Consider the following 22,690-nt stretch of genomic DNA (forward strand, 5'->3'; position numbering starts at 1 on the left):
CACATCTCACCCCATCCTGGCAAGGGAAAACATCAGGCTGGGCTCTCCTGTGTTAGGAGAACAGCCTGGAAACATCTCGGAGGCCAATCCCACATCCCAGGCAGCCAGTTTCTGGACCTCCCTATTAGATTTGAGCCAAAAGAGCTTCTGCTGGTGACCCCCGTGATCCCCAGAGAGCGGGACACAGGCAGGACGATGTCCCAGCTGGAGCAGGCATGCTGGGGACGAAGTGGCTTAAGCGGCAGAGAGCAAGACACCTGTAATGACATTAAGCCACCCCCCCCCCCAACCCCCCCCAATATTTCCCTGGGGCTGTTCTGCACCTATAGAGGTGTCTGGTTTGGTGGGGTTCACCAGTGGCAAGGAGCGGGTGGTCCTCTCCTCTCCTCTCCTCTCCTCTCCTCTCCTCTCCTCTCCTCTCCTCTCCTCTCCTCTCCTCTCCTCTCCTCTCCTCTCCTCTCCTCTCCTCTCCTCTCCTCTCCTCTCCTCTCCTCTCCTCTCCTCTCCTCTCCTCTCCTCTCCTCTCCTCTCCTCTCCTCTCCTCTCCTCTCCTCTCCTCTCCTCTCCTCTCCTCTCCTCTCCTCTCCTCTCCTCTCCTCTCCTCTCTCCTCTCCTCTCTCCTCTCCTCTCCTCTCCTCTCCTCTCCTCTCCTCTCCTCTCCTCTCCTCTCCTCTCCTCTCCTCTCCTCTCCTCTCCTCTCCTCTCCTCTCCTCTCCTCTCCTCTCTCCTCTCTCCTCTCTCCTCTCCTCTCCTCTCCTCTCCTCTCCTCTCCTCTCCTCTCTCTCTCTCCTCTCCTCTCCTCTCCTCTCCTCTCCTCTCCTCTCCTCTCCTCTCCTCTCCTCTCCTCTCTCTCCTCTCCAACTGGATTTTCTTTTGCAGATTTACCACAGTCACAGGCAAGATGGTCTGTGGCAAACCTGATGATAAGTGGGTCCAGGACATCGTGAATCACCAAAAGGACAAGGCAGGCAGCGGATGAGCAACGCCCTACTCCCTCCAAGCATCACCTCTGCGAGGACCTTCTCTAATGGGCAGCTCCGCAACCGTTCCTTTTTTCTTATTGCCTGTCAATCTGGCAGACTATTTAATGCAGTGTTTAGCACTTTTATTTAAGTTTTTGCGAAGGTATTTTTAATTTATTTGGCATTTTCAGTGAAATATTTCATTCTAATTTATACTGATTGTGTTGAAGTTACTTTGTGTAATAAAAAGCAGCAAAACCTGCAGCTTCTCCCACTGGCTCTCGGGATGCTTCACGGAGGCTGCGGTGGGCAGCGGTGGCTGGGAGGGGGTCCAGGCTGACGCTAGATGGGTCTGCGGGGTGGTGGGGTGGCCCCCAGCTGCCCCCCAGCCCCTCCGTGCTGCGCACCCCCCGGCACGGTGCAGCGGTGCTCATCCTGCCCGCTCCCGGCAGGGCTCTGGGCAGCTGCCTGCGCCTCCGACCCCTTGCCTGCCAGGCTGTGCTGGAGCCCTGCCCCGGTCGATACCCAAGCTTGCGGCTCTCTGCGGTGGGTGGGTGTCGCAGGGGATGTTTTGGCAAGTGGCGGTGTGGGAAGGCGCGGGGTTCACCGAGCTCGGCCAGCAACCTCAGGCAGCTTGTGAGCAGGCAGCGGGCAGGCAACGCCGGGGCTCCTGCTGCAACGAGGGGCTGCTCTGCTCAGTGAACACCAGATAAGACCCCGTCTCCTCTGCCATCCCAGTGCCCAGGGTTATCTATGGGCAGGGATTATTTTTGGCGCTTCCTAATTTGTCCTGCTCTCCCAGCACGGTTTTTCTTTCACTTCTACCACTGGGGCTGGAGCAAGCCCCAGCCTTCAGGGCCGGCTGCAGCTGTCCCGGCTGGCGCCACGCTCCTCCCCCAGCCGGCGCGGAGGCTCCCACGGCCGGTGCCGCACAGCGGTGAGGCCGGCGTCTCCTCCAGGCTTCCGTGGCGTTGCCGGTTCTGCCTCGCCGTGAGGCTACCGCAACTGTGCCTGCCTGCGAGCCTGCCTTTGCTGGTTGACCCTGGGGGGAAGGAGGTGCCCGGCAAGGCAGCCCAACCGTGGAGGCCACCATGGCCCTGGCGGGTGCCCTGGAGCGGCTGCAGGAGGAGGCCATCTGCCCCATCTGCCTGGAGTACATGAGCGAGCCGGTCAGCGTCGACTGCGGGCACAACTTCTGCCGGGGCTGCATTGCCAAACACTGCCAGGAGAAGGGTCTCTGGGCCGATGGGCCCTTCTCCTGCCCGCAGTGCCGGGCCTCCTGCCACCGCAGCGGCTTCCGACCCAACCGGCAGCTGGCCAACATCGTGGAGAGCATCCGGCAACTGGGGCTGCGGGGCGGCCCGGGGTTGGAGCCGGGGCCAGGGACCCCACTTTGTGCCCAGCACGACGAGCGCCTCAAGCTCTTCTGCGAGGAGGATGAGGAGGCCATCTGCGTGGTGTGCCGGGAGTCCCTGCACCACCGCTCGCACACTGTCTACCCCATCGAGGAGGCTGCGCAGGTGTACAAGGTAGGGGAGGTTGGGGCGCCGGGGGTCCCCATCCTGCCCTGATGCACCCTGGGCACGCTAGCGCCGGGGGGATCAGCCACAAGGGCCCCACCGCCCCTCTCCCAACAGCCCCAGTGGCACTGCTGGGAAAGCAGAGGAGGGGGTGGCAGAGACGGCAGCACCCACCCAGCCGCTCTCATTGCAGGGATGAGACCGGACCCACCGGCTCCCAAGTTATGGAGGCACCCAGCTCACCCCTGTCCATCCGGGTGCACGGAGGCAGCCTGGCTCCCTGCCCTCTGCAATCCCCCCCGCCCCAGAGAAGGGGTGGTGATGGGTCCTGCCCTGGGGATATTTCGCCTCGATGGAGGAGTGCACCCAAACCCCACGTCCCAGCGGTGCTCCTGGCAGCACACCGCCAGCCGCTCCACGCCCCGGCATTGCGGGGAGCTGTCACTTTGTTCTCCAAAACCTAAATAGTGAGAAAACTACGGGTAAAACCCGAGGAGCGCGGAGAGGGTTAACGCTGCGAGCGGAGTGAAGAGCACAGCTGCTGGGTCCGGGTGCCAGGGCCGGCACCGCCTGGCACGGGGTCACTGTCCCCTGGCTGCCCGCTGGCACCAGCGGTCCCGGGGCAGAGGGGGCCCGGCCGAACTGCGCCGCTCGGTGGGTGCTGCTGGGGCAAGCTGAGCCCATTTCTTCTCTTTTCAGGTCAAACTCCAGAAATCCCTGGAGCAACTTTTGAAGGAAGTGGATGACGTGAAGAAGCGTGAGTCAGCGGAAAGGATGAAAACCCAGGAGTGCAAGGCAGGTGCCTGGCTTAGTTCTTAAAGAATGAGCTTCAGAGAAATCAGCAATTACGATCTTGTCCGGGGCCGTGAATTTGGCATAGTCCTTGGGATGGGACACGTCCCAGTGTCCTGCTGTTGTATGGAGAACCCGTGCTGGGAACCAGGCTCAGTGACTGTGTGCGGCTCTATAAAAAAATAAAAAGGTTTGCAAAGAAACGCTTTGCAAAGAGCAGCACGCCAGTTCCACCGAAACCACAGGGGCTTGTGTGCCGGTTAAACAAATAGACACTGGATATTTGTTATTTGCCTTCCATTTTACAACGTGTGCTTGAGTTACGAGCCAGGCGTGAGCCGTACAGTGAGCTCTGCTTCACAGCAATAGGAACTGGAAGTGTTTTCATTAAAAAAAAAGCTGAATTACTGCACCTCTACCTGACTCCAGGCCGTCCCAGGGAGATACAAAGCCAACAAAACAGCTGCATTTCATGTCTCTCTGGGGTGGAAGCGGGAAAGTAAAAGTAATTGCAGAAAAGGAAACGAAACTCCTGGACTGAGTTATCCAGCCCTGAGCTGGAGTTGATGATTAATCAGCTTTGGCAGGGAAAACAGGTTTCTCTGGACTCCCCTAGTTATTTGCTCAGCTCCCCTGCCTTCCCACCGCAGCCTGGCCAAGTGGGTGGTGGGTTTTTGGGGTGCCCGCTGTCCCCCTCAGGGCTGGGACAGGGCCAGGGATGGAGGTTGTGAAAGGGCTGTGCCACTCTCCCCACACCCGCCTGAGTCAGGGCTCCAGGGCCAGGGCTCAGCCACTTCCAGCTTCCTCGGCTGGTTGCGCTTTTTTAGTTAAAAGGAAAAAAAATGTCCCTTGCGAGCAGCGGGGGGGGAAGTGGCTGTGACCGTCCTGGTTTATCAAGCCTTCGTGACTCAGGTCCAAGAAATCATGTGCTTGGACAGAAAAATAAATGCAATTCAGTTTCCTTTCGTTTATCTTCTGCATTTTGAGGTTTCATGGTCCTAGCTAACCGCAGCATGTTTGCCTGGTGCTTCAGGTTTCGAGCAAAGTGCCAATTTTTAGGGCTCAGGCGAAAAACCCTAAAGCGCTGGCAGACCCTGCCTGTTGCTGGCTGTAGTGAGAGCTCCCAGACGCCTGGGGAGTCCTCCCTGGCTCCCCCTTCCCATCCCTCCCCAGCCCCGGGGCTTCTTCCACCTCTTTCCCATTGCTGTGGGTTTTTCCAGACATGGAGCGTTTCCTCCGGGCTGCCCGAGCAGCGGGTTAGCCTGAATCTAGCTGGAGGGACGAGTTGTAGAACATCTAACAAAAACCTACCCCGACACCTGATGGCATCTCCTTGCCGCCCCCCAGTCCCCCCGTGCTGCACCGAGACATCTGAGGTCCAGCTCAGCAGAAATGCCCCAGGCAAAGTCCTACTGCTGGTAAACTGAGGAGGTCGAGTGGGAACTCAGGCGAGGTGGAAGCACAGCAGTTAGCCTCTGGCTGTTTTGTTTAAATAAATGCACTTATCAAAAAAATAGGGTGGTTTCCCAGGGCCTGATGCCGGGCACGGATGCTGGAGAATCTGGCTGTGTCTCGGCTGCATAGCTAACGTTGCCTCACTTCACCCTGCGTATCTTCTTACTGCAAGGAGACGGTGAAGAAAAAGCGGGAGAGGATTGTGAGCGAGTTCGGGAAGCTGCATCGGCTGCTGGCTGACGAGGAGAAGCTGCTGCTCCAGAAGCTGGAGGAGGAGGAGAAGCGGATTCTGCTGATGATCAATGAAAACCTGGCCAGGCTGGTGGAGCAGAAGTCCTTGCTGGAGGAGCTGATCCTGGAGATAAAGGAGAAGACCCAGCAGCCGGCCGACGCGCTGCTCAAGGTCAGGCTATGCCACCAGCCCCCCTAACTCAGCCCCGATGCCTTTGCCGTCTGGGCGGGTGGCCGGGGCCAGGCTGGCTGGTGGGCACGAGGCTCTGGAGCCCCACACCCAGAATGATTTTTCTCTTCTCTTTCTAGGACATGAAAAGCGTCCTGAGCAGGTAGGTACCTGTGCTCCCTCCTCCTGCTGTCCTGCCTGCCTCCAGGCTCTGAGATGTTCGTGTCTGCTCCGTGCCAGCCACCCCCTGTCCTCCCTGCCCAGTGTCTGGTTGGGTCCTCCCTGAGGCGAACAAAGGAGGGACTGAGACCAGCGGAGGCTGGAGAAAAGACTCCATCCTCTTCTTCCAGGGCCCCAGAGCCAAAGTCTTGCCTGGCCTTGTGGTGGGTGGGATGCATCCCCTCCTAAGGGACACGCTGCCTGGCTGGCCCTGCTCCCTCCTTCCCAGGGATGGGCACTGCTGCTCCCTGCATCGTTGAGCTCTGGTCCCACCGGGCTTGCCGATAAGCGAGTGGTTATCCCTAGTGCTCTTCACAGCCAAAGAGCTCAAGGGAGGAGATGCATCTGTGTGGCCAACAGAAAGGCGTTAATCGCCCCCCAGCAGGAGACCGGCCGCACTGGGGGCTCTGGATACAGCCCATGGGCATCGCTCTCCTTTCAGGTGCGAGGGGGTAAAGTTCCAGTCCCCCAAGGCTGTGTCTGTGACCCTGAAGGAAAACTACAGCATCCCCGAGCGCTGCCTGGGCATGAGGGACATGCTGAAGAAGTTCAAAGGTAAGGGGGCTGCTTTTGTGCCAGCTCCTGGCACATGTGGTCTCCGGTCCCTGTCCCCCGTACCCTGGGGCATGGGGAGGTTTTCTCAACAAGCTTTGTCCCGACGGTCCCAGTTTGTGTACTGATGAGTTCAGGCTGGTTTTGTGATGGGGAGACCTTCCTCATTCTGGTCTTGGATGGGTTGTGAGGTGACCCTGAAGCCTAGGAGGTCACTCAAGGATTTTCAGGCTCTGTGTTGCCCACGAACTCTTGCTTTCAGTATTGGCTGTTTCTGAAACTGTGCCAGGGGCTGCGGAGCCACCCTCCTTCTGTTCCTGCTCTGCAGCCAGATGACAAATATTTTGATGTGGTTTATGGTTAGCATCATTTTCTGTATTGCACTTCCCCACTGCTGGGCAGCGCTGGAAGCTGTGCAAAACCACAGGCACAGGCAAATAAACGTGGAAGGTAGGAAGATCTGGAAGAGCCCAGCATCCAGGTCGCAGGCACCCGCTCGTGTCCGCGCCTGCAGACCCCTGAAGTCTGTCCTTCCACCCTTCTCTCGCTCCAGTGGACGTGACTCTGGACCCCGAGACGGCGCACTCTGAGCTCACCCTGTCCGAGGACCGCAAGAGCGTGCGGCGCGGGAGCAAGAAGCTGCTTCTGTCCCTCTTCGACAACCCCAAGAGGTTCAGCACCTCTCCGGTGGTGCTGGGGAGTCAGGTCTTCTTCTCAGGCCGCTGCTACTGGGAGGTGCAGGTGGGAGACAAGCCCGAGTGGGGCTTGGGGCTGTGCAGGGAGTCTGCCAGCCGGAAAGGCAACGTCCTCTTCTCCCCAAACAATGGCTACTGGGTGCTGTGGCTGAAAAACGGGGGCAACTATGAGGCCCTCACCTCGCCCGTCTCCCCTCTCGCCCTGAGCGTGAGGCCCCGGCGCATCGGGATCTTCCTGGACTACGAGGCAGGAGAAATCTCCTTTTACAACGTGAGCGACCGCTCCCACATTTACACCTTCACTGACAAGTTTTCGGGGAACCTCCGACCTCTCTTCTTCCTGGGTGCCTTTTTGGGGGGCAGAAATGCAGAGCCCTTGGTGATCTCCTGGGTCAGGGACACGCAGGGAACTGGGTGCATTGTCCTGTGACAGCGGCTGCCCCAGCTTCTCACCGGTGGCCAGAGACTTGGGAGCCCGACTGGCTCCTCCCGTGAGCAGGGCAGCACCGGGGAAATATCTGTGTGCCTTGGCGAGCGTCACGGCAGGGTCCCCGTGCGCTCCTGGCTGCTGGGGTGACTCGCCAAGTGTGACACCCACGGCGTGCCGTGCCCATGCTGGGAAGGGCGCTTTGCAGCGGGGACGTGCCACAACCCACTGTGCTGGCAATGGGGACAGGAGCCCGCCGACCACCGCTGCCCTGCCGCTCATCTCACCGGCTGCTGGAGAAGGGTGCGCGCCCAGCCTGCTGCCTAGGGCTGATTTTGGTGTGAATTGTACTGGAACGAGGCAATAAAGGGTTGATTTGGGGAGCCTTGTGTTGTTAACAGTGTGCTTTTGTGATGCGTCCATTGCTGCTCGTTAGCCCCAGCTAACCACAGCTAGCCCACAGCATCTCAGCCCACAGCATCTCAGAGGACAAAGTGTGCTGCTGGACCTGGTCCTCTCCGGCCCAGGGAGGGTCCTTGAGAGATCCCGCTGTGGCTTCGGTGGGACACCGCAGCAAGCCGGGCACCCGCCAGGTCCTTAAGCTCAGCTGTGGCATCAGCCAGTCCTACTCATCTAAACCAGGGTGCCTGTGGTCCACAGGGCCAGGAGGAAGGAGACACTGCCCTGGGGGCAGACGGGGCGGAGGCGATGCCAGCAGCTGTGGACTGCCAGCTGGAGCGGCCGCGGTGCGTGCCCTTCAGACAAAAATAATGAAGCTGCTTAATTTAAAGACCGATTCAATTAAAACAAAATGAGATTTGATAAAACATGGTCTTAAATGCTCAGCACAATTTCTCTGGGGATGTTCTGAATGGTGCTTTAGGAGTCTCCTAGTGAAAAATGATGCTGGGCCTGAGATAGCAGTTCCTCTCAGCTGAGTTTTGTTGTGTTTTGGGGAGTCCCATCCTCCTCGCTTCAGCTTCAGGCTCTTTCTTTTGGAGGCTGCATGGCAGAGAGAAGAGACCAGCTAGAAGAGCCCAGTCCCAGCTTTGCCATGTCCCAGGAAGGAGAAGCGCAATGGGTCTCGGTGGGCTCTGCAGCTCATTGACCTCCATGGAGATCTTACAGAGGCAGTTTATGGAGCCTGAGAAGATAAGAAAGGACATGACTTTGAGGTCTTGACAGAGGGCTGGAAGCAGAGGCAGGTGGCGGGGGGAGTGGTGAGGACAGCCAGGGAAACCTGTTGTGCAGGGTGACAGTTGGAAAGGGACCAGGCTAAATGTCACCGAACGAGGGGCAGGAGGAGGTGGTGGCATGGAAACTGTCCAGAAAGCAAGAGCAATCTGACCACGGCAGGGTGACGGATGAGTGGTGCTTGCTGCGGCACCGGAGGGACAAAGAGCGTTTCCAGAAGAGGCAGGAGGAAGTGCAACAGTTCGGAGATCTTGCAAAGAGGGGGAAGAAATGAATGAGCAGAAAGGATGTGAACTCACCCGGACGCAGCATCCATAGCGTTCCTAGAAATCATGAATCCACCTCTTGCAGGAAGGGGAGTAAAGGTTGAAGGCATGAGATAGCTCTGAATATGCTATAAGATTTTCCATCTGGTGGACTCTCCACATCACCTGCAACTAAGAAACTGCTCAGGGCAGATACCATTCTGCCCTGAGATGCCCAGACTGGTTGGCAATGGGCAGCTAGAGAAAAGCCAGCAGCACTGGGACCAGGCTTTTAGAGCTCCCTGCTGACTTAAAGCTAAAGCTGCTCCTAAAGCTATTTGCAAGCAGGTTTTCTGTTTAAGTCATGCCAAGTTGAGCTTGCCCTCGTCCTTGGTGGAAATGCATTTATTGCCTGGCTTTGGCCTCCACGCAGATCCTGCCCAGCAAGGACCAGGTCCTGCTCGGGCCACCCACCCCAGCCGTGAGGGATGGCTGCACGGCACGGTGCGGTCCGACCCGAGCATGTGGGTACTCCTGCAAGCGCTCCTGCTCCCCGGCTCCAAGCAAGGTGGTGACCCTTACGCGGCATCATAAAGTTACTTATTACCAAAGGGGCTGACCTGTATGTGCCAGGCTAACCACAGCCACACCATTGCTATTTGATTTCCATATTCTGAAGGAAGATACTTATGCATATACATATATTTTACAGGGACATTTTGGGTTGAGGCAGTCTCTTGCTGTCGTGAGTCCCAGGACTGATCTGCTCAAGGTGTCTGGTTTTACTGACGGCAGTAATCCGTCGGGATACCACGTCTGGCAGAACAGCCATGGGTTGGGGTTGGGTGATCGGGGAGATGGTTTTTTCTGAGCAATCGGTAGATTAATGTCACATTTTTGGGCTTTAGCTCCTGGGGCAGTGCGGTCACCCAGAGGCGCTGACTGTGTCGCCTGTTAAGATTCTCCATAGCAAAAATTGCAGACCTGCAGTTTTAGAAATGTGCTTTCTCAACAAATGTTATCATCTTTCTTTCTCTTCCAGTATAGCGGAAAACGCTTTGTAATCTTAGGGGGATGTGAGTAGTCGTCTGTGTCTTTCTAAGAACTGAGCAGAAATGTTCTTTCGGGTCTTCATTGCCACTTCTGCCTTCTGTTGGCCATTATGGGGAAGGTGGTAGCCAGGCACCATTTCTAGTGTAATACTTCTGTGTCTTCCTCAGCCCTGGAAGTCTGGGATATATCAGTACTTTAGGAAACCATTACTTTTGTATGCAGCATGCGAAACCATCCACTTTTACATGCCTTTTTTGGGTGCTGGCCCCCCAGAAGAGAGATGCTCTCCTATCTTGGTGTCTCTGGGAAGAGCTATTGTGGGTGGAAGACTGAGCCTCCCCTCCCTGCGGCGAGCCGGAGCCCTGGTCCCTGGGATGGTGAGGGAGGCACAGAGCTGGCATTTCTGAGCACACAGGCATTTTGCCTTCAGGGTATCTAATTCCTCTCTGAAAAACTGGAGATGTAAAAGCTGTCAGACCATGAACTTCGATTGCCATCAGTCTGTATCTCCATCAGCACAGCCCCGCTCCTCCTTCTGTGCAATGCCAGACTCCGACCTCCAAGCCCCGTGGCTGTTGTTATACCTCAAAATGCCTACGGACACACCAGGGTGATATAAACAACAAATATATAGCGATGTGCATGCATATTATAATAATGATGTTATTCTTATCGTAGTAATGATTTTATTTTTGTTCACAGCTAGGCTTCCCCAGAGTTTTCATTAAAAATATTTAGGTTTATGTACATTGCACAAACCATTCGGTAAATACCAGACTCTGGTTTCAGGATGAGTCTCTCTTTTAGTAGTTTACAAATTCTGAAGCCCTTGACATCATTGCTCTTGTCTTGGTCTGAATCCAGAGGAAACCCCCTGCAAGCCACCCTCCTCTTGGATCCCACCCCTCCCCTTTCTCTTCATCTGCTGCCTCCAGCTTAGTGCCCTCTGCTTCTTGCATTCACCTGCCCCGTCTCCAGTGGGTGCTCCCCGAGCACCCTGCGAGGCCGTTTCTGGGAGGGGTGAGCATCACGATTAGCCCCTGAGACCCACGCACGAGCACCGGGGCATCCCAGGGCTCCTCCAAGGGCTGCACGGTGTGAGGGTTTTCTTGCATCACTCAGCTCTAGCAGCAAGGTCAGCCCCAAACAGATGCATCAGCGTATATGGCAAATGTATTCCCTGCTCTGGGCAGGGTAATCCCTGGGTGAAGATTTGAGCTAATGGTGACAGGGGTACCGCAGTCCCTGCCTGCCTGTCCCTGCTCTGGGCCACCTTCTTGCACTCCTCCTCCTCCTCCTTTGCAAAATGTGGCAGCTCTAAGATCACCAGGGATGCTTTCTCCATGTGCACCCTGCTGCTTGTGGGCCTTGGAGGCAGCTGCCAGCTTGCTGAAAGCTGCTGGCTGCCTTTGCCTTGCTCGTGCGGGCTTCATTCACACCTCTGTGCCCGGGGGCGTGGATTATCGAGCGCGCTGTATTCCTTGCATGCACTTTGAGGGCTCCTCTGAGCTGTCACGCGTAGGTGGGTGTAAGATCAAGAAAGACACGAGCAATTCAGGACTCCCTGCAGGCTCCCGGAATAGCAGTGAGGAGTTAGCTGAGGTACCCAGGGTGGGTGTCTGCGGTGGGTGGCTTGAATGTGACCCCGGTTGTTAAGGACGTTGGTGCATGGGGTTGTTTGTAACAGGCTCAAACAGGGCCCGGGCTGGATGGTGCTCCCCAGATGACTCTGCACTCCGTGTCCTTCGACAAGAAACCCCAAGGCTGCAGGACGGTGCCACAGGGACAGATGGGGCTTGTATCCAAGAGGGACTGTGGAGGCTCAAGCCATTTTGGGATGACCCCGTTGCAGGTGTCCCCCATCCTGTCCCCTGCTCCTGCTGTTCCCTGGAGCGGGGGCAGCTCTGGGCACTCAGGTTTGTGCCAATCTCAGTCCTCAAGGTGAAGCTACCAGGCTCTGGCACTCAGATACAGAGCCGGCTGTTACCCAATGGCCAAGGTGTCCTCACCTCCAGCGTGGCCACGATGACCCCTGCTCCTGGTGCTGGCCCTGGAGCATGCAGTGCCCAGGGACTCAGGGCTGTGACCAAAGCCACTGCCCTTGCATGCAGGAGCAGCTCCTTGTCACCAAGGCACAGCCGCCTTCGTGGTGATGCCCACCCGAACCACCCAGCCACGGGCTCCCTCCCAGCAGCTCCTCAGGGAAGGGAGCTCATGTCCTGCTCGCTGGCACAGCTCTCCATTTCACCCCCTCTCCTCCTCGGGTGCTATTTTAAGCTGGGTGCAGTCAGCACTGCAGGGGGATGACTGATGGGGTGCACGCCGCCTCGTGGGCTGAGGAGCTGGGGGCTGCAGCTCCTGAAGTGACGAGGCTCCTGACATAACCGATACGCTCCTTCCTCCCCCAAACGCACCCACGTCCCCCTTCCAGCCCCACCTGAGGCTCCTCTCGCTGCACAGCTCTCACCCAGCCTCTGCCCTCTGTCTTCTCCTCTTCACCCCCTCCCCAGGAGCCCCCTTCCTGCCTCACTACCCCACGTCCCACTGACGTTCATGTCTGTCCTCCCAAATTCAGTGTGTAAATGCTGTGGGGTGAGCTGAGTCTCTGACCTGAGCCTTTTTCCTTGGGCTGCACCAGAGGTCCAGGCAGGAGGAACCCAAACCCTCATTGTTCATCCGACAGTGCACGTCCAGAGCTGATCAGAGCAATCGAAATGCCATCAGTGGCGTGGGCTCCATCTCCTTCAGCTCCGCTGGGAGACCAGCCCCAGGGCTGCGGTGGAGATGGCTCCTTGCAGGGCCAGATCCTGCCCTGGGGCTGGGGTCTGGCAGGGCGATTGCGGGGGGACACTGCAGCTCTGGACAGGCATCTCCAGAGATGGGCAGGTTTTGGAGGCACGGAGAAAAAGCACCTTTTCTCATAACAGGGACACATCTGCTAAGCCTTGTGTCCCAGCTAAATGAGAGTTTAATGAAATGGTCCTACAAATCTGGTAGTGATATATATTTTTTCCATTCTCAGCTCTGGGAATAGCTGATCCATTTTAGCTGCAGCTCTCAGAAAACTTTCCCTGAAAGAGCCGGTATGTTAAATTCTAGCCCCTAAAGGTAACTTTTTAATTGACTGTAATGGGGCCAGCGATGGAATTTAACTAGCTGCCAGTAGTCATAATGAGTAGTGATTAAATACCTCATAAAAAGAGTGAGCCAAACTACCTGAATGTACTCTATGCCCTTCTCACACCTCCTCCTTCATGGTTTTTCTTTTCTTATTTTGCAAAACAGCACGTTTGGGTAAGGAAAGCTTGTGAGGGTTTTGACAGCATAGAAAAGGGAATAAAGAACATGTTGCCACTATTATAATTTCAGCTATTGTCATTGCAAAGAATTGTAATAGAAGCAAAGACAGAAAGTTCTTACAAAAATATTTATTTCTCAAATTTGAATTAAATATTACATCAAAAATGCAATTAATTAAATACAGAAAATATAACCTGAGCATGAGTCTTCATTTAAAAACTATATCTATTAAATAATATTCTTATTTGTCTGGAGTGGAGATATTGCACCTGATCCCTCCCCTATAAAAAATTAAATAGCAAAACACTAAAGTCAGATTCTGGGACATTTTCAGTTTTCTAACTAGCTTTAAATGACACTGAAGCGTTTCCAACGGAGCCCACAGCTGGCCGTGGCTCGCTCGTCCTGGCAGCGGGGCGATGCGGCGGCAGGGTCTGTCCGGGGGCCTCAGTTCAGCTCCAGGTCGTTCACGTACTGCTGGACCCACTCCTGCTCGGGGTTGGCGCAGACTTCGCGGCCCTTCTTTGTGACAAACCTGTGGGGTGCAAAAAGGTTAAGTTTTCGGTGGGAGAGCAATGCATGGAGGGGAACCCTGCCCCAAACCCAGCCTCTCCCGAGGATCAGCAGAATTTGGGCATGTGGCACATCATGCCCATTACGTCGGCAGTGGTGGAGCAGGACTGGCGCGAGCCCCCTGTGCGCTGAGCCCATGGAGCATCACCTTGCACCTTTTGGGCACCCATCCCTCCTGTCCCCAGGGCCAGCCTCCATCCCCTGTCTTTTGAAAAGGGGTCTTTCCCTCTCTGGATCCTCATCCCAAAGGGAGACCCCACCACCACCCTGGAGGAGAGGACTTACACGACGGCGGGCTGGGAGCACAGGCTGTTGGTCTCATAGTACTCCACCACGAAGCTGCGGGGCAGCTGCCGGGCGATGTAGGTGAAGCAGCAGGAGGTCGGCGGGTCGGAGCCAACTGTGAAAGGCAAAGATGGTCATCAGCAGTGGCAAGGGATGGGGAGCAGGGGCAGGGAGCTGGGACCGCAGACCCCCGGGTCCGGGGAGTGGGGAGGACATGGAGGAGGAAGAGAAAAGATGGGGTCTTTTTTCATCTTCCTGTGATTCTTTCTCTTCTGGGTTCACCCTGAGCTGGGGCTGACACAGCCCATGCCGTGCTTTGAGCTGTGCCTTTCCCATGGCAGGAGAGCCCCGATGGCCCTGGAGCACCTGCCAGAGGGTGGGCTGACATGGTAAGGGACCTGGGGTGGGAGACCTGGCAGAAGGGACCCTGTCCCAGCAGCGTCCCCATTTAGAGAGAAGGGGCAGAGCCCAGACTTACTTGGCGCAGCAGAGGTCTGGTAGCAGAAGGCGGCGATGAGAACGGCGAGAGCAGCCACAGAGACCTTCATGTCAGCTGAGAAGTGGTGGCCGAAGCTGAAGCAGGCAAGTGGAGCTTGAAAACCTCTTCTCTGTCTGATGCTGAGACAGTCATCTCCCCAATTTATGGGCTGAGGAGATCCGTGCAGTGGCTTGCGTAGGCATGGTGGAATTTCCCCCAGAGAAGAGGCTGCTTGTGGTGTGATCTCGTGGTGGAATGGAGCAGCAGCCCCAGCCCCGGAAGGGTGAAGCTCCCCCCTCCATTCAGAGCCTCCCCAGTGACACAGGATATGAAAGTCACCATCGCTAGTTCTGCTTCTTTCATGCCCCTTAGTAAGAATTTCCCCTGTGGAGGTTCCTGTATTTGTCAACAGGCCCCTCTTACCCAACCTGCTCAATTAGCTTGGAGGTGAGAGTGCATCCTTCTCAGAGCTGTGCAAATGGGCTGAAGCATGGATGGGATGAGGCCGGTTAGGGGAAAAGGGGCTGAGGTCTCCTCCACCGTGGACTGTTTCCCTCCCACATCTGCACAGCCTGTGCTGCCCCAGTAGCAGGAGATGGGAGCTGTCACCGGTGGGCTCCATGTCCTGTCCATGCTTCGCATAGTTCGAGAGGACTCAGGGCATGTCCTGCAGCCGTGACAGCACTGCAGGCACCAGCACAGGTAGTGGGCATGAAATAAAGAGTCCCAGAAGCTGAAGCACTTGAGTTTTCTCCTCGGTTTAAGGGAAGGGAGAGCTGAGATGGGGCATTATGTCCTGAAGGTGCCTGACACACTCCAGGTCCCAAAGGAGACCCTAAATGACCAGTTTAGATTAGACAGTAACATTTCAAGAGCTATTGATAGGTGAGGCCTATCATTGTTAGGCATGGAGATACAGAGAGCCAAAAGAAGTATGGAGACGTTGACTGTGACCCCGATGATGAGGCAGGAGGGGCTCCAGGAGCAGGGTGAGGAAGAAGACACCACTTCTGAAGGCCAGGAGCAGTTTAACTGTGGGACAAGGGCATGGGCAGAAACTGGGATGTCCAGGAAGAAAAGAGTACCCAATCTCAGCAGAAGAGAGAAAATTGTAATGACCACAGACAAGGAGGAATGACCATGTTGTATGGGAGAGAGGAAGAGCTCACAGCTCTCCAAGGGCTGGGCGAGGCCTGGGCAAGGGCTGTGACCAGGTACGGTTCACTGTGAAGAAGCCACCAGCCTACATACAGGCTGCCATGGAGGTCTACCAAACACCTCTCTGTCCCCAAGGAGGAGGAGAGGGAAGGGAAGGCCTGGCAGGGAGGTGATGGATGCTCTGGGAAGAGCTGAGGGCTGTCCAGCTGTAACGAGGTGTTCCTAGAAGGGCACCTCTTCTCAACAGGGAAGAAGATGCATTTCTGGGAAATGTCTCCGTTTTGTTGTTTTCAAGACATCACCGAGTGGTGATGCCGCCTGAAAGTCAGTGGAAAGCCAATAACATAAAGCGGAGCAACCCAACCACACCACCAGCACCTCTGCACCCCTCCTACCACAGCGCTGAGCACTGACTCACCATGTTTCTATTAAAGGCTCCCAGCTATCAACCCAGGCGCCTTCTGTAAATAACCTGGTGTTTTCCAAATATCGCGCCAACGCCGGACGGTGTGTGCAGCCCTCCACCAGCTGTGGGCTGCCCTGCCTCCCCTTCTACAAGCCGCGGCAGGTTAGCTCCATGCAGGTTAACTGCTCTGCTCCATGCAGGCAGGGAGGGGTCTGGAGGACAACGTGGTCCTGGACTTGCACAGGAGAAGTCCCCGAGGTGGCCCACCTTCAAGGAGGCTCCTGCTGGGAGCTGTGGTGGTGCGCCTGCCCCTCGCCCTGGCTGGGGAGGGCAGACCTACCCCATGGAGCAAAGGTGGCACTTGCCAAGCTGAGCATCACCTGCCTCCTGGCCACACCATGGCCAAGCTGGTCCCCTCTCCATCCTTCCCTTTGCCATCTGCAGCGAGAGGCACCTTGCAGGCTCACCCATCAGTTCAGACCCCACTCCCCCCTCCACTTGTCAAGCTTGCCTGTCCCCAGATATCCTGGGAGGATGAGGAGAGAGCCTGCCTCCACAGGCAGGACGCCCAGCCAGGCAGGAGGCGGGAATCCGGCCTTCAGCCGGACGCCAGCTGGACCAGACATCGGCTCTGAGCTGGCGTCGGCTTATTTCACTCCTCTGTCTGGTTGTTCAGGGAATATAACTTGTAGATGTACGTAAGAGCGTGGTTTGCCTCTGAGCTGTTCCCTGTGATTGTACCTTCAAGAATTCATGGGTCATGTCTTGAGATCTGCCACCTACAGCCATCTGGCCCAGTCCTGCTCCCAAGGCACACGGTGTGGGCAGGGCAGGCAGGCAAAATGCCTTTTATGGTGCAGAAATGTTCTGATAAAAAAACAAGTTTCATTAAAACAGAAGAATTAGTTGGAAATCTGCATTGATTATTCAAATGTTTTCAATGAGATATTTTTCTGTTTCAGGCAGCTGAAAACCTCTGTGCCTTTATATCTTTGTCGGCAAGCAGATGCCAAATTATTTTGGACTGTCAGGGACCACTTTTTCATTAATAAAAAAAGAAAGTTTCCTTAGTTTAGCTGAGTCAGTTTAGGATAAGTAAGTTTAGCCTAGATAATGTGTGTTACAGGGGACATGTAAGGGCTGAAAATTTTTTACTGCTGAAAGACAAAAATAATGCCAAAGTCAGGGTGTTTGCCTCCTTGGGCTCTGTTTTTTCCTTAGAAACCCCACAAAAGCCCCCACTCTGCCAGGTCTTTGCAGGCTGGATGGAGGTGGGAGGCTATAGCCGTATCAGCGATGCCCTGGGATGTTGCAACATGCTCCTAAAAAATGTTTCCTTACCGACTCCCCTGCGTTCATGATGAAATGAGAAAGTCATTTCTTCTCGCTCTTCCCCCTTTTAGAAAGAGAGGATGCTGCGTGTCTCAGATGAAGGACCGTCTAACCCGGGAGGTGCTCTGAGATGGAGAGGTGGCCATGGAAGAGTGGCCAAAGCGGGCTGGAGCATCTCAGGGGGAATTAGGTTCATAGGACAGCAAAATGGTGGTGTAAGATTCAAGTTTTCCCACCGTGGCTCCAAGTGGTTTCAGGATTCATGACCCAGCCTCTGGTCTACCCTTGCCCCCGCCGCCGGCAGGCAGTGCCTGGAGTCAGCAGGACAGGCCATCTGAAGCAGTCTGGCTGATGTTGCACCAATTTACATAGCGGGATATGATAGAGCTTTTCTGCAAGCCCCCAAAAAATCCCAGGAGAAAGTGCTAAATAAAGCAAATGCCCAAAATAAGTTCAGTGATAGCAGAAATAGGGAAATTCTCAATCTTGAATGGAAGGGGAACCGTGAAAAAAATGAGACTGGCTGATAAAGGTTGCTATTTATAGCAGATTTTAATGCTGAGGAGTCAGGATTCGCTCAGAAAAGGAAGTACTAAAAAATCTCCTGAGTTCAGAAATTGCCTCTAGGACAAGCTCCGCTTCCACCTGCCGCAGTCTCCATCCTGCCCTGCTCAGAGCTTGGGCACCAGTGACTTTCCATCAGTGTCCAGATATTTCACCCCCACCGTTCTTGACATTTCTGGAGAAATGTTGGAATTTTTGAGATGGCATCATATCCTGGAACTGGCTCCCGCGGGAACCTGTGCCTGTGGAAGTGACTGGGAACCATCTGGCTCCACCGCAGTGGGTGAAGGGGAGAGCACAGCCATCCCGGCTGGGCGGCCTGAGCCAGCGCCGGTCACCGCCGACTGCGTTGCGTGAGAGACCCCTTTGTGTTTCTCCAGAATTGTGTCATGCCAAGAAGGTGTTCAGAGCTGGTAAGAAAAATGTATATCTCGTTAAAGGTTCAATCTTTCTCCAGCAAGGGCATCTGAAAAAAATACCCCGGGGAATACTGTCATTTTCTAATGGCTGATGCCTCAAATTTTTCTTGGCCTTCCTTTTGAAACAAAACAAAACAAAACAAAAAGGATTAAGTGTACAGTATTTCAAAGCAAATGAAAGTGAAATAAACCCCCTCCTTGCTCCACACACCTCTCCATCCTTGGCATGAAAGGGAAAGAAAAAAAACAGGGAAAACTTGAGTTTTAGCAATTTTTGTGGGACTGTGCCCCTGGCTCACCCCGACTGCCGGCTCCAGGGAATGGGGCATGCCTGACCCGCACCCCTCGGCATCCCTCAAACCTTGCAAATGCCTGGGAGGACCAGACGAAGTGTCTCTGCTGGGGCTGCATCCTCTGCCCCAGAGAACAGCCCGCCTCACTCAGATCTTTGGGGAGTCCTCCAGAAAGAGCAAGAAGACCAGGCTGAAAATTGAGAGATCTGCTAGGATGACAACCAAAACCAGTTTATAAATGAACTCACTGGGCTTTGTGTGCTCATTGTAATCAAGCAAAAAGGAAAAGAAGCAAACCACGAATCGATTGTTTTCATTTTCATTAGTGCTCCTGGAGCCCAGCTCTCCAGGAGGTTTGGGTGGGCGGGCTGCAGGTGGCCCGCAGAGTGCAGGGTGGCTGGCTGCACCCCATGGGTGCTTCGGGGATGGCCGAGCATCACGACCTTCCTCTGCTCATGGAGGGGGCTGAGACCAGGGTTAACCTTTAAACTTGTGTCAGGGCCATTGCCACAGCTGGGGGGACTTCCCCAATGTATGGCCCTTGGACCTCCTGAAGACCCCATGCCCACCAGCACCAGCTCGGTCCCTCTCTTTGCAGCGTGTTGGCAGGGATGGGTCTGTTGTCGGTCCCTTCCCGGCACTGACGGAGTGTAGGAAACCCCACGGGAGGTGTGAGCCCCCGCTCCCAAAGCGAGGTGTGAAGGTGTGAGTTTTCCAGCTGCGGTGGCCATGCACGGAGACTGTCAGCGGAGCTCGGATGTTTACGAGCCTCGCGATTTATTTTGGGCTCGCTGCAAGGCTGCAAACCACTTCCCATGTGTGGGGGCTGTTTGTAGGTTAGGGTGCTCTGCAGTGTCTCCCTGAAGCGCAGGTCCCATCCTGCTCCCTGTGATGTGGAGACTTTTGCCACCCCAGATGTGCTTGTGCCCTTCAAAAGGGCCATTGTCCGGCCGCCCTGGCCAGCACGGGCTCTGCCTGGCACCCGCATCCCCTGTGGGAGAGGGGAGGGCTTGGGGAGCTCCGGCACCGCTTGCCGGCCTGCCACAGCCCCGCAGCCTCCCCGTGCGGCCTCCTGCATCCCTCGGGGACCAGGCAGAGAGGTGCAGCTGCAGGAGGGACTCGCTGGGGATGGTTTGTGAGTGGGAGCGGAGGGGAGCTGGACTTGGTCGGGGATCGCCTTTGCCCCAGGCTGCGAGCAGAGGGACAAGGCTGTGACCCCCGGGACACTGCACCACCCCAGGCGAAACCACCAGCATCTCCCAAACGGAGCACCCCACACCCCAGAGCTTGCATCCGCTTGTGGGCTTATGGGCAAGAGGATCAAATGGCTGGGAGGAGAGGCAGGGACAGGATAATATCCCTTTACAGGCTCCAAGGTCCTTCTGATGGCGCTGAGGTGCCAGGGCTGGGATGGTGCAGCCCCCACAGGCGAGCTGTGCCCCCAGGGGAAGGCGGACAAGGCTTCCCCATCAGCCTGGGGACAGCCCTCACCATCACCCCGAGCAAAGTATCCCTGCCCTGGAGGTATGTGCTGTGTGACCCGTGGCTCTTGGGGAGGGCAGGATTTCAGGAGTCCCAAAGCCTCTGGGCTAACCCTTGTCACCATCTCTCCCAGGAGATGACAACTCAGCACCCACTATAACATCCATACATACAGGGAACTATAGTCGTCGTCTTTGAATAATTTTAGCTTTTTTTTTTCTACGCTGCCTGCACCCAAACAAATCTCATGCCCCAGTCTGGCTGAGGCTAAAATGATAAAAAATGGCTCATTTCCAGGAATAGTAAAGGAAGCTTGAGTGAGATTATAAATACTTAAACTGCAGGAACAGCAGAGGGCTCTGGGATTTGACAGAGAAGCGAAAACCAGTGTACAGAAACCGAAAACTGAAAACAGAAGCTGGCCTTGGAGGGCAGCGGGGGTGAACTGCTCTGGGAGCAGCCTGGAAAAGCGTGCAGCCACGGTTGCAGCCACGGTTGCAGCCGGTGACTCGAAGCCGGAGTCGTGTGGCAGGGGCTCAGTGGTGCGGAGGAGCGGCTGGGGAGGGAGAGGTGCCCCCCTTCCAGGAGCTCAGCGCCCTGGGGAAAACCACATCACAGCTGACAACGGACAGTTTTGTAAGGGCGAATCCGTTTGTGCCGATGACACAACCAAGCGACTGCAGCTGTAGCGGCTCTTTGCAGACCCCCTTCCTCCAGCTCTGTCAAATTCATTAACAGTCAATGACGGCTCCTTTCCGTCCATTGACCATCTCAGGGTTTCCAGATGGAGGACACAGCTGCCTGATGCAGATCACATCACACCTCCCTGCCACCTGTGGGTGCTCTGCACAGCGAGTGAGATGGCACCGCACAGGCCACCGGCCCTCTGGCTTGCTCCTTGCGGGCGGCAGGCTGGAGAGCAGAAGCTGTGAAGTTCCCATGAGCAAAGCTGTCTCTGGCTGCTGGTAGCCACAAAGCTGTCTTTCTGCAGCCACAACCTTTCTCGCCCGGCAATACAGCGCCGGCAGCCAGCATTTCCCCATGCACATGCTAGCATGTGAGTTGCAAGCACAGAGGAACATAAAACTCCCACTGTTGGTTTCTGCATGATTTATTTCCATGGCAAAAAGCCATAATTTGGTTTTGCTCTGCAGCAATTCAGCCAAAAGCTGGAGCCACTTCTTGTTCTGCCATGCGCCTCTGCCCAGAGCTGCTCAGACTTACCCAGGGAAAGCAGAGCTGGTCCTGCCAGGGCTTGCTATGAATCTGGAAAAATCCAACTCCTTCCCCGATACCCACGTCAGGACTTACAGAGTCTTTGGCCCCAATAAAAGCACACCCTCAACCACTCTGGTGATGCCTCTGCCCAGCTGCAGGGTGAGCCTGCAACCCGCCACAGCCAACAGCACCAGTGTCCTGGGTTGTAACACAGGATAAGACCATGCAGGGAAGCAGGAGTGCAAAAGAGATCCTCCCTGCGGGGGTAAGGGTGCGGAGGAGCAGATCATCACTGATGTCAGGGGCCTTGAACCTTCATTCTGCCTCTGCCAGAGACGAGCTGATTTCTGAAGGACGGTGTCTCCACTGCTCTCACTGGCAGCTCCAGGGTAGCTGAGCAGGGGATTTCTACTTCTGGGGATGGAAATCCAGGCCCTGGAGCCCCGCCACAGGCCTGAGCATCCTCTCTGCAGTGAAGGGGGGCTCTGACTCCAGCTGCACCCCCAGGCTGTGGCAGGACTTCGGGCAGTCCCAGGCCACCCCATCCCTGCAGAGCTGCTGCTCTGCCCTGCTCCCCAGGCAGGAGCTGCCCCGAGCCACGGCACCGCGCTGCCACCACTCCAGCGCCAGGGACCTGCCGAGGCTTGAAAGTCTCTCCCATGCCAGGCAGGTTCTCCACCACTCGTTTCTTGCCTTTTTGGCCAGAAAATCCATCTTGGACGCAAGGGAGCTTTTGGAGGGAGTGGTTCAGGCTGGAAAAATGTCTCCGGTATGGCAAATCTCTTCCAGCAAAATCCCCGCTCCCTTGGGGGCTGAGGTTGGGGGTGGAAAAAGACCGCCCTGCCTGCAAAGACCCTTCAAAGCAGGGTGAGCTCCTGCAATTTGCTTGCTTTGTGGAGGCCTGTGGCTGTTGAGGTGACCGTGGGTAGCCTGCAAAGGTGAGATGGCTGGCTTGGTGGATGAGGGCAGAGCAGTGGATGTTGTTTATTTTGACTTTAGTAAGACTCCCATAACGTCCTCATAGGCAAACTGATGAAGCATGGATTAGGTAAATGGCAGTGAGAGCGACTGAGAACTGGCTGAACGGCGGGGCTTGGAGGGTTGTGATCGATGGCACGAAGTCCAGCTGGAGTCAGGTTGCCAGTGAGGAACCCCAGGGATCAATACTGGGGCCAGTACTGTTTAATATCTTAATGACCTGGATGATGGGACAAAGTACACCACCAGCGATGCTGGGAGGAGTGACTGACATGCCGGAGGGATGTGCTGCCATCCAGAGGGACCTGGTCAGGCTGGAGAAACGGGCTGACAAAAACCTCATGAAGTTCAACAAGGAGAAGCGCGAAGTCCTGCCCCTGGGGAGGAACACCAGGCACCAGTATACACTTTTATATACATAAAAGGACCCAGGGCTCCTGGCAGAGACCAAACTGGACGTGAGCAGCAATGTGCCCTTGCCACAGAGGCCAGCAGGCTCCCAGGCTGCATTAGGAGCAGCATTGCCAGCAGGTCAAGGGAGGGGACCTTTCCCCTCTGCTCAGCACTGGTGAGGCCACTCCTGGAGTGCTGGGTCCAGTTCTGGGCTCCCCAGTATGAGAGACATATGGACATACTGGAGAGAGTCCAGTGAAGGGCTGCGAAGATGATGAAGGGCCAGGACCATCTCTC

At 55.8% G+C, this 22,690-nt stretch overlaps 2 protein-coding genes across 2 annotated transcripts; one reads left to right on the forward strand and one right to left on the reverse strand.

Moving 5' to 3' along the window:
• Positions 1-2,053: 2,053 nt before the first annotated feature.
• Positions 2,054-7,407, forward strand: LOC309597970 (E3 ubiquitin-protein ligase TRIM39-like; the record flags this gene model as incomplete). Its single annotated transcript, XM_082328027.1, has 6 exons — positions 2,054-2,491; positions 3,182-3,277; positions 4,902-5,132; positions 5,270-5,292; positions 5,791-5,903; positions 6,454-7,407. 6 exons carry the CDS (start codon positions 2,054-2,056, stop codon positions 7,023-7,025), a joined length of 1,473 nt encoding a protein of 490 aa, XP_082184153.1. The 3' UTR covers positions 7,026-7,407.
• A 5,854-nt stretch (positions 7,408-13,261) lies between these two features.
• Positions 13,262-14,220, reverse strand: LOC309597947 (C-C motif chemokine 4 homolog; the record flags this gene model as incomplete). Its single annotated transcript, XM_082327957.1, has 3 exons — positions 13,262-13,349; positions 13,673-13,787; positions 14,151-14,220. 3 exons carry the CDS (start codon positions 14,218-14,220, stop codon positions 13,262-13,264), a joined length of 273 nt encoding a protein of 90 aa, XP_082184083.1.
• Between the last annotated feature and the right edge of the window lie 8,470 nt (positions 14,221-22,690).

The sequence above is a fragment of the Platalea leucorodia genome (genome assembly GCF_965183815.1).
Source record: "Platalea leucorodia genome assembly, chromosome: 16".
Lineage (NCBI taxonomy): Eukaryota > Metazoa > Chordata > Aves > Pelecaniformes > Threskiornithidae > Platalea > Platalea leucorodia.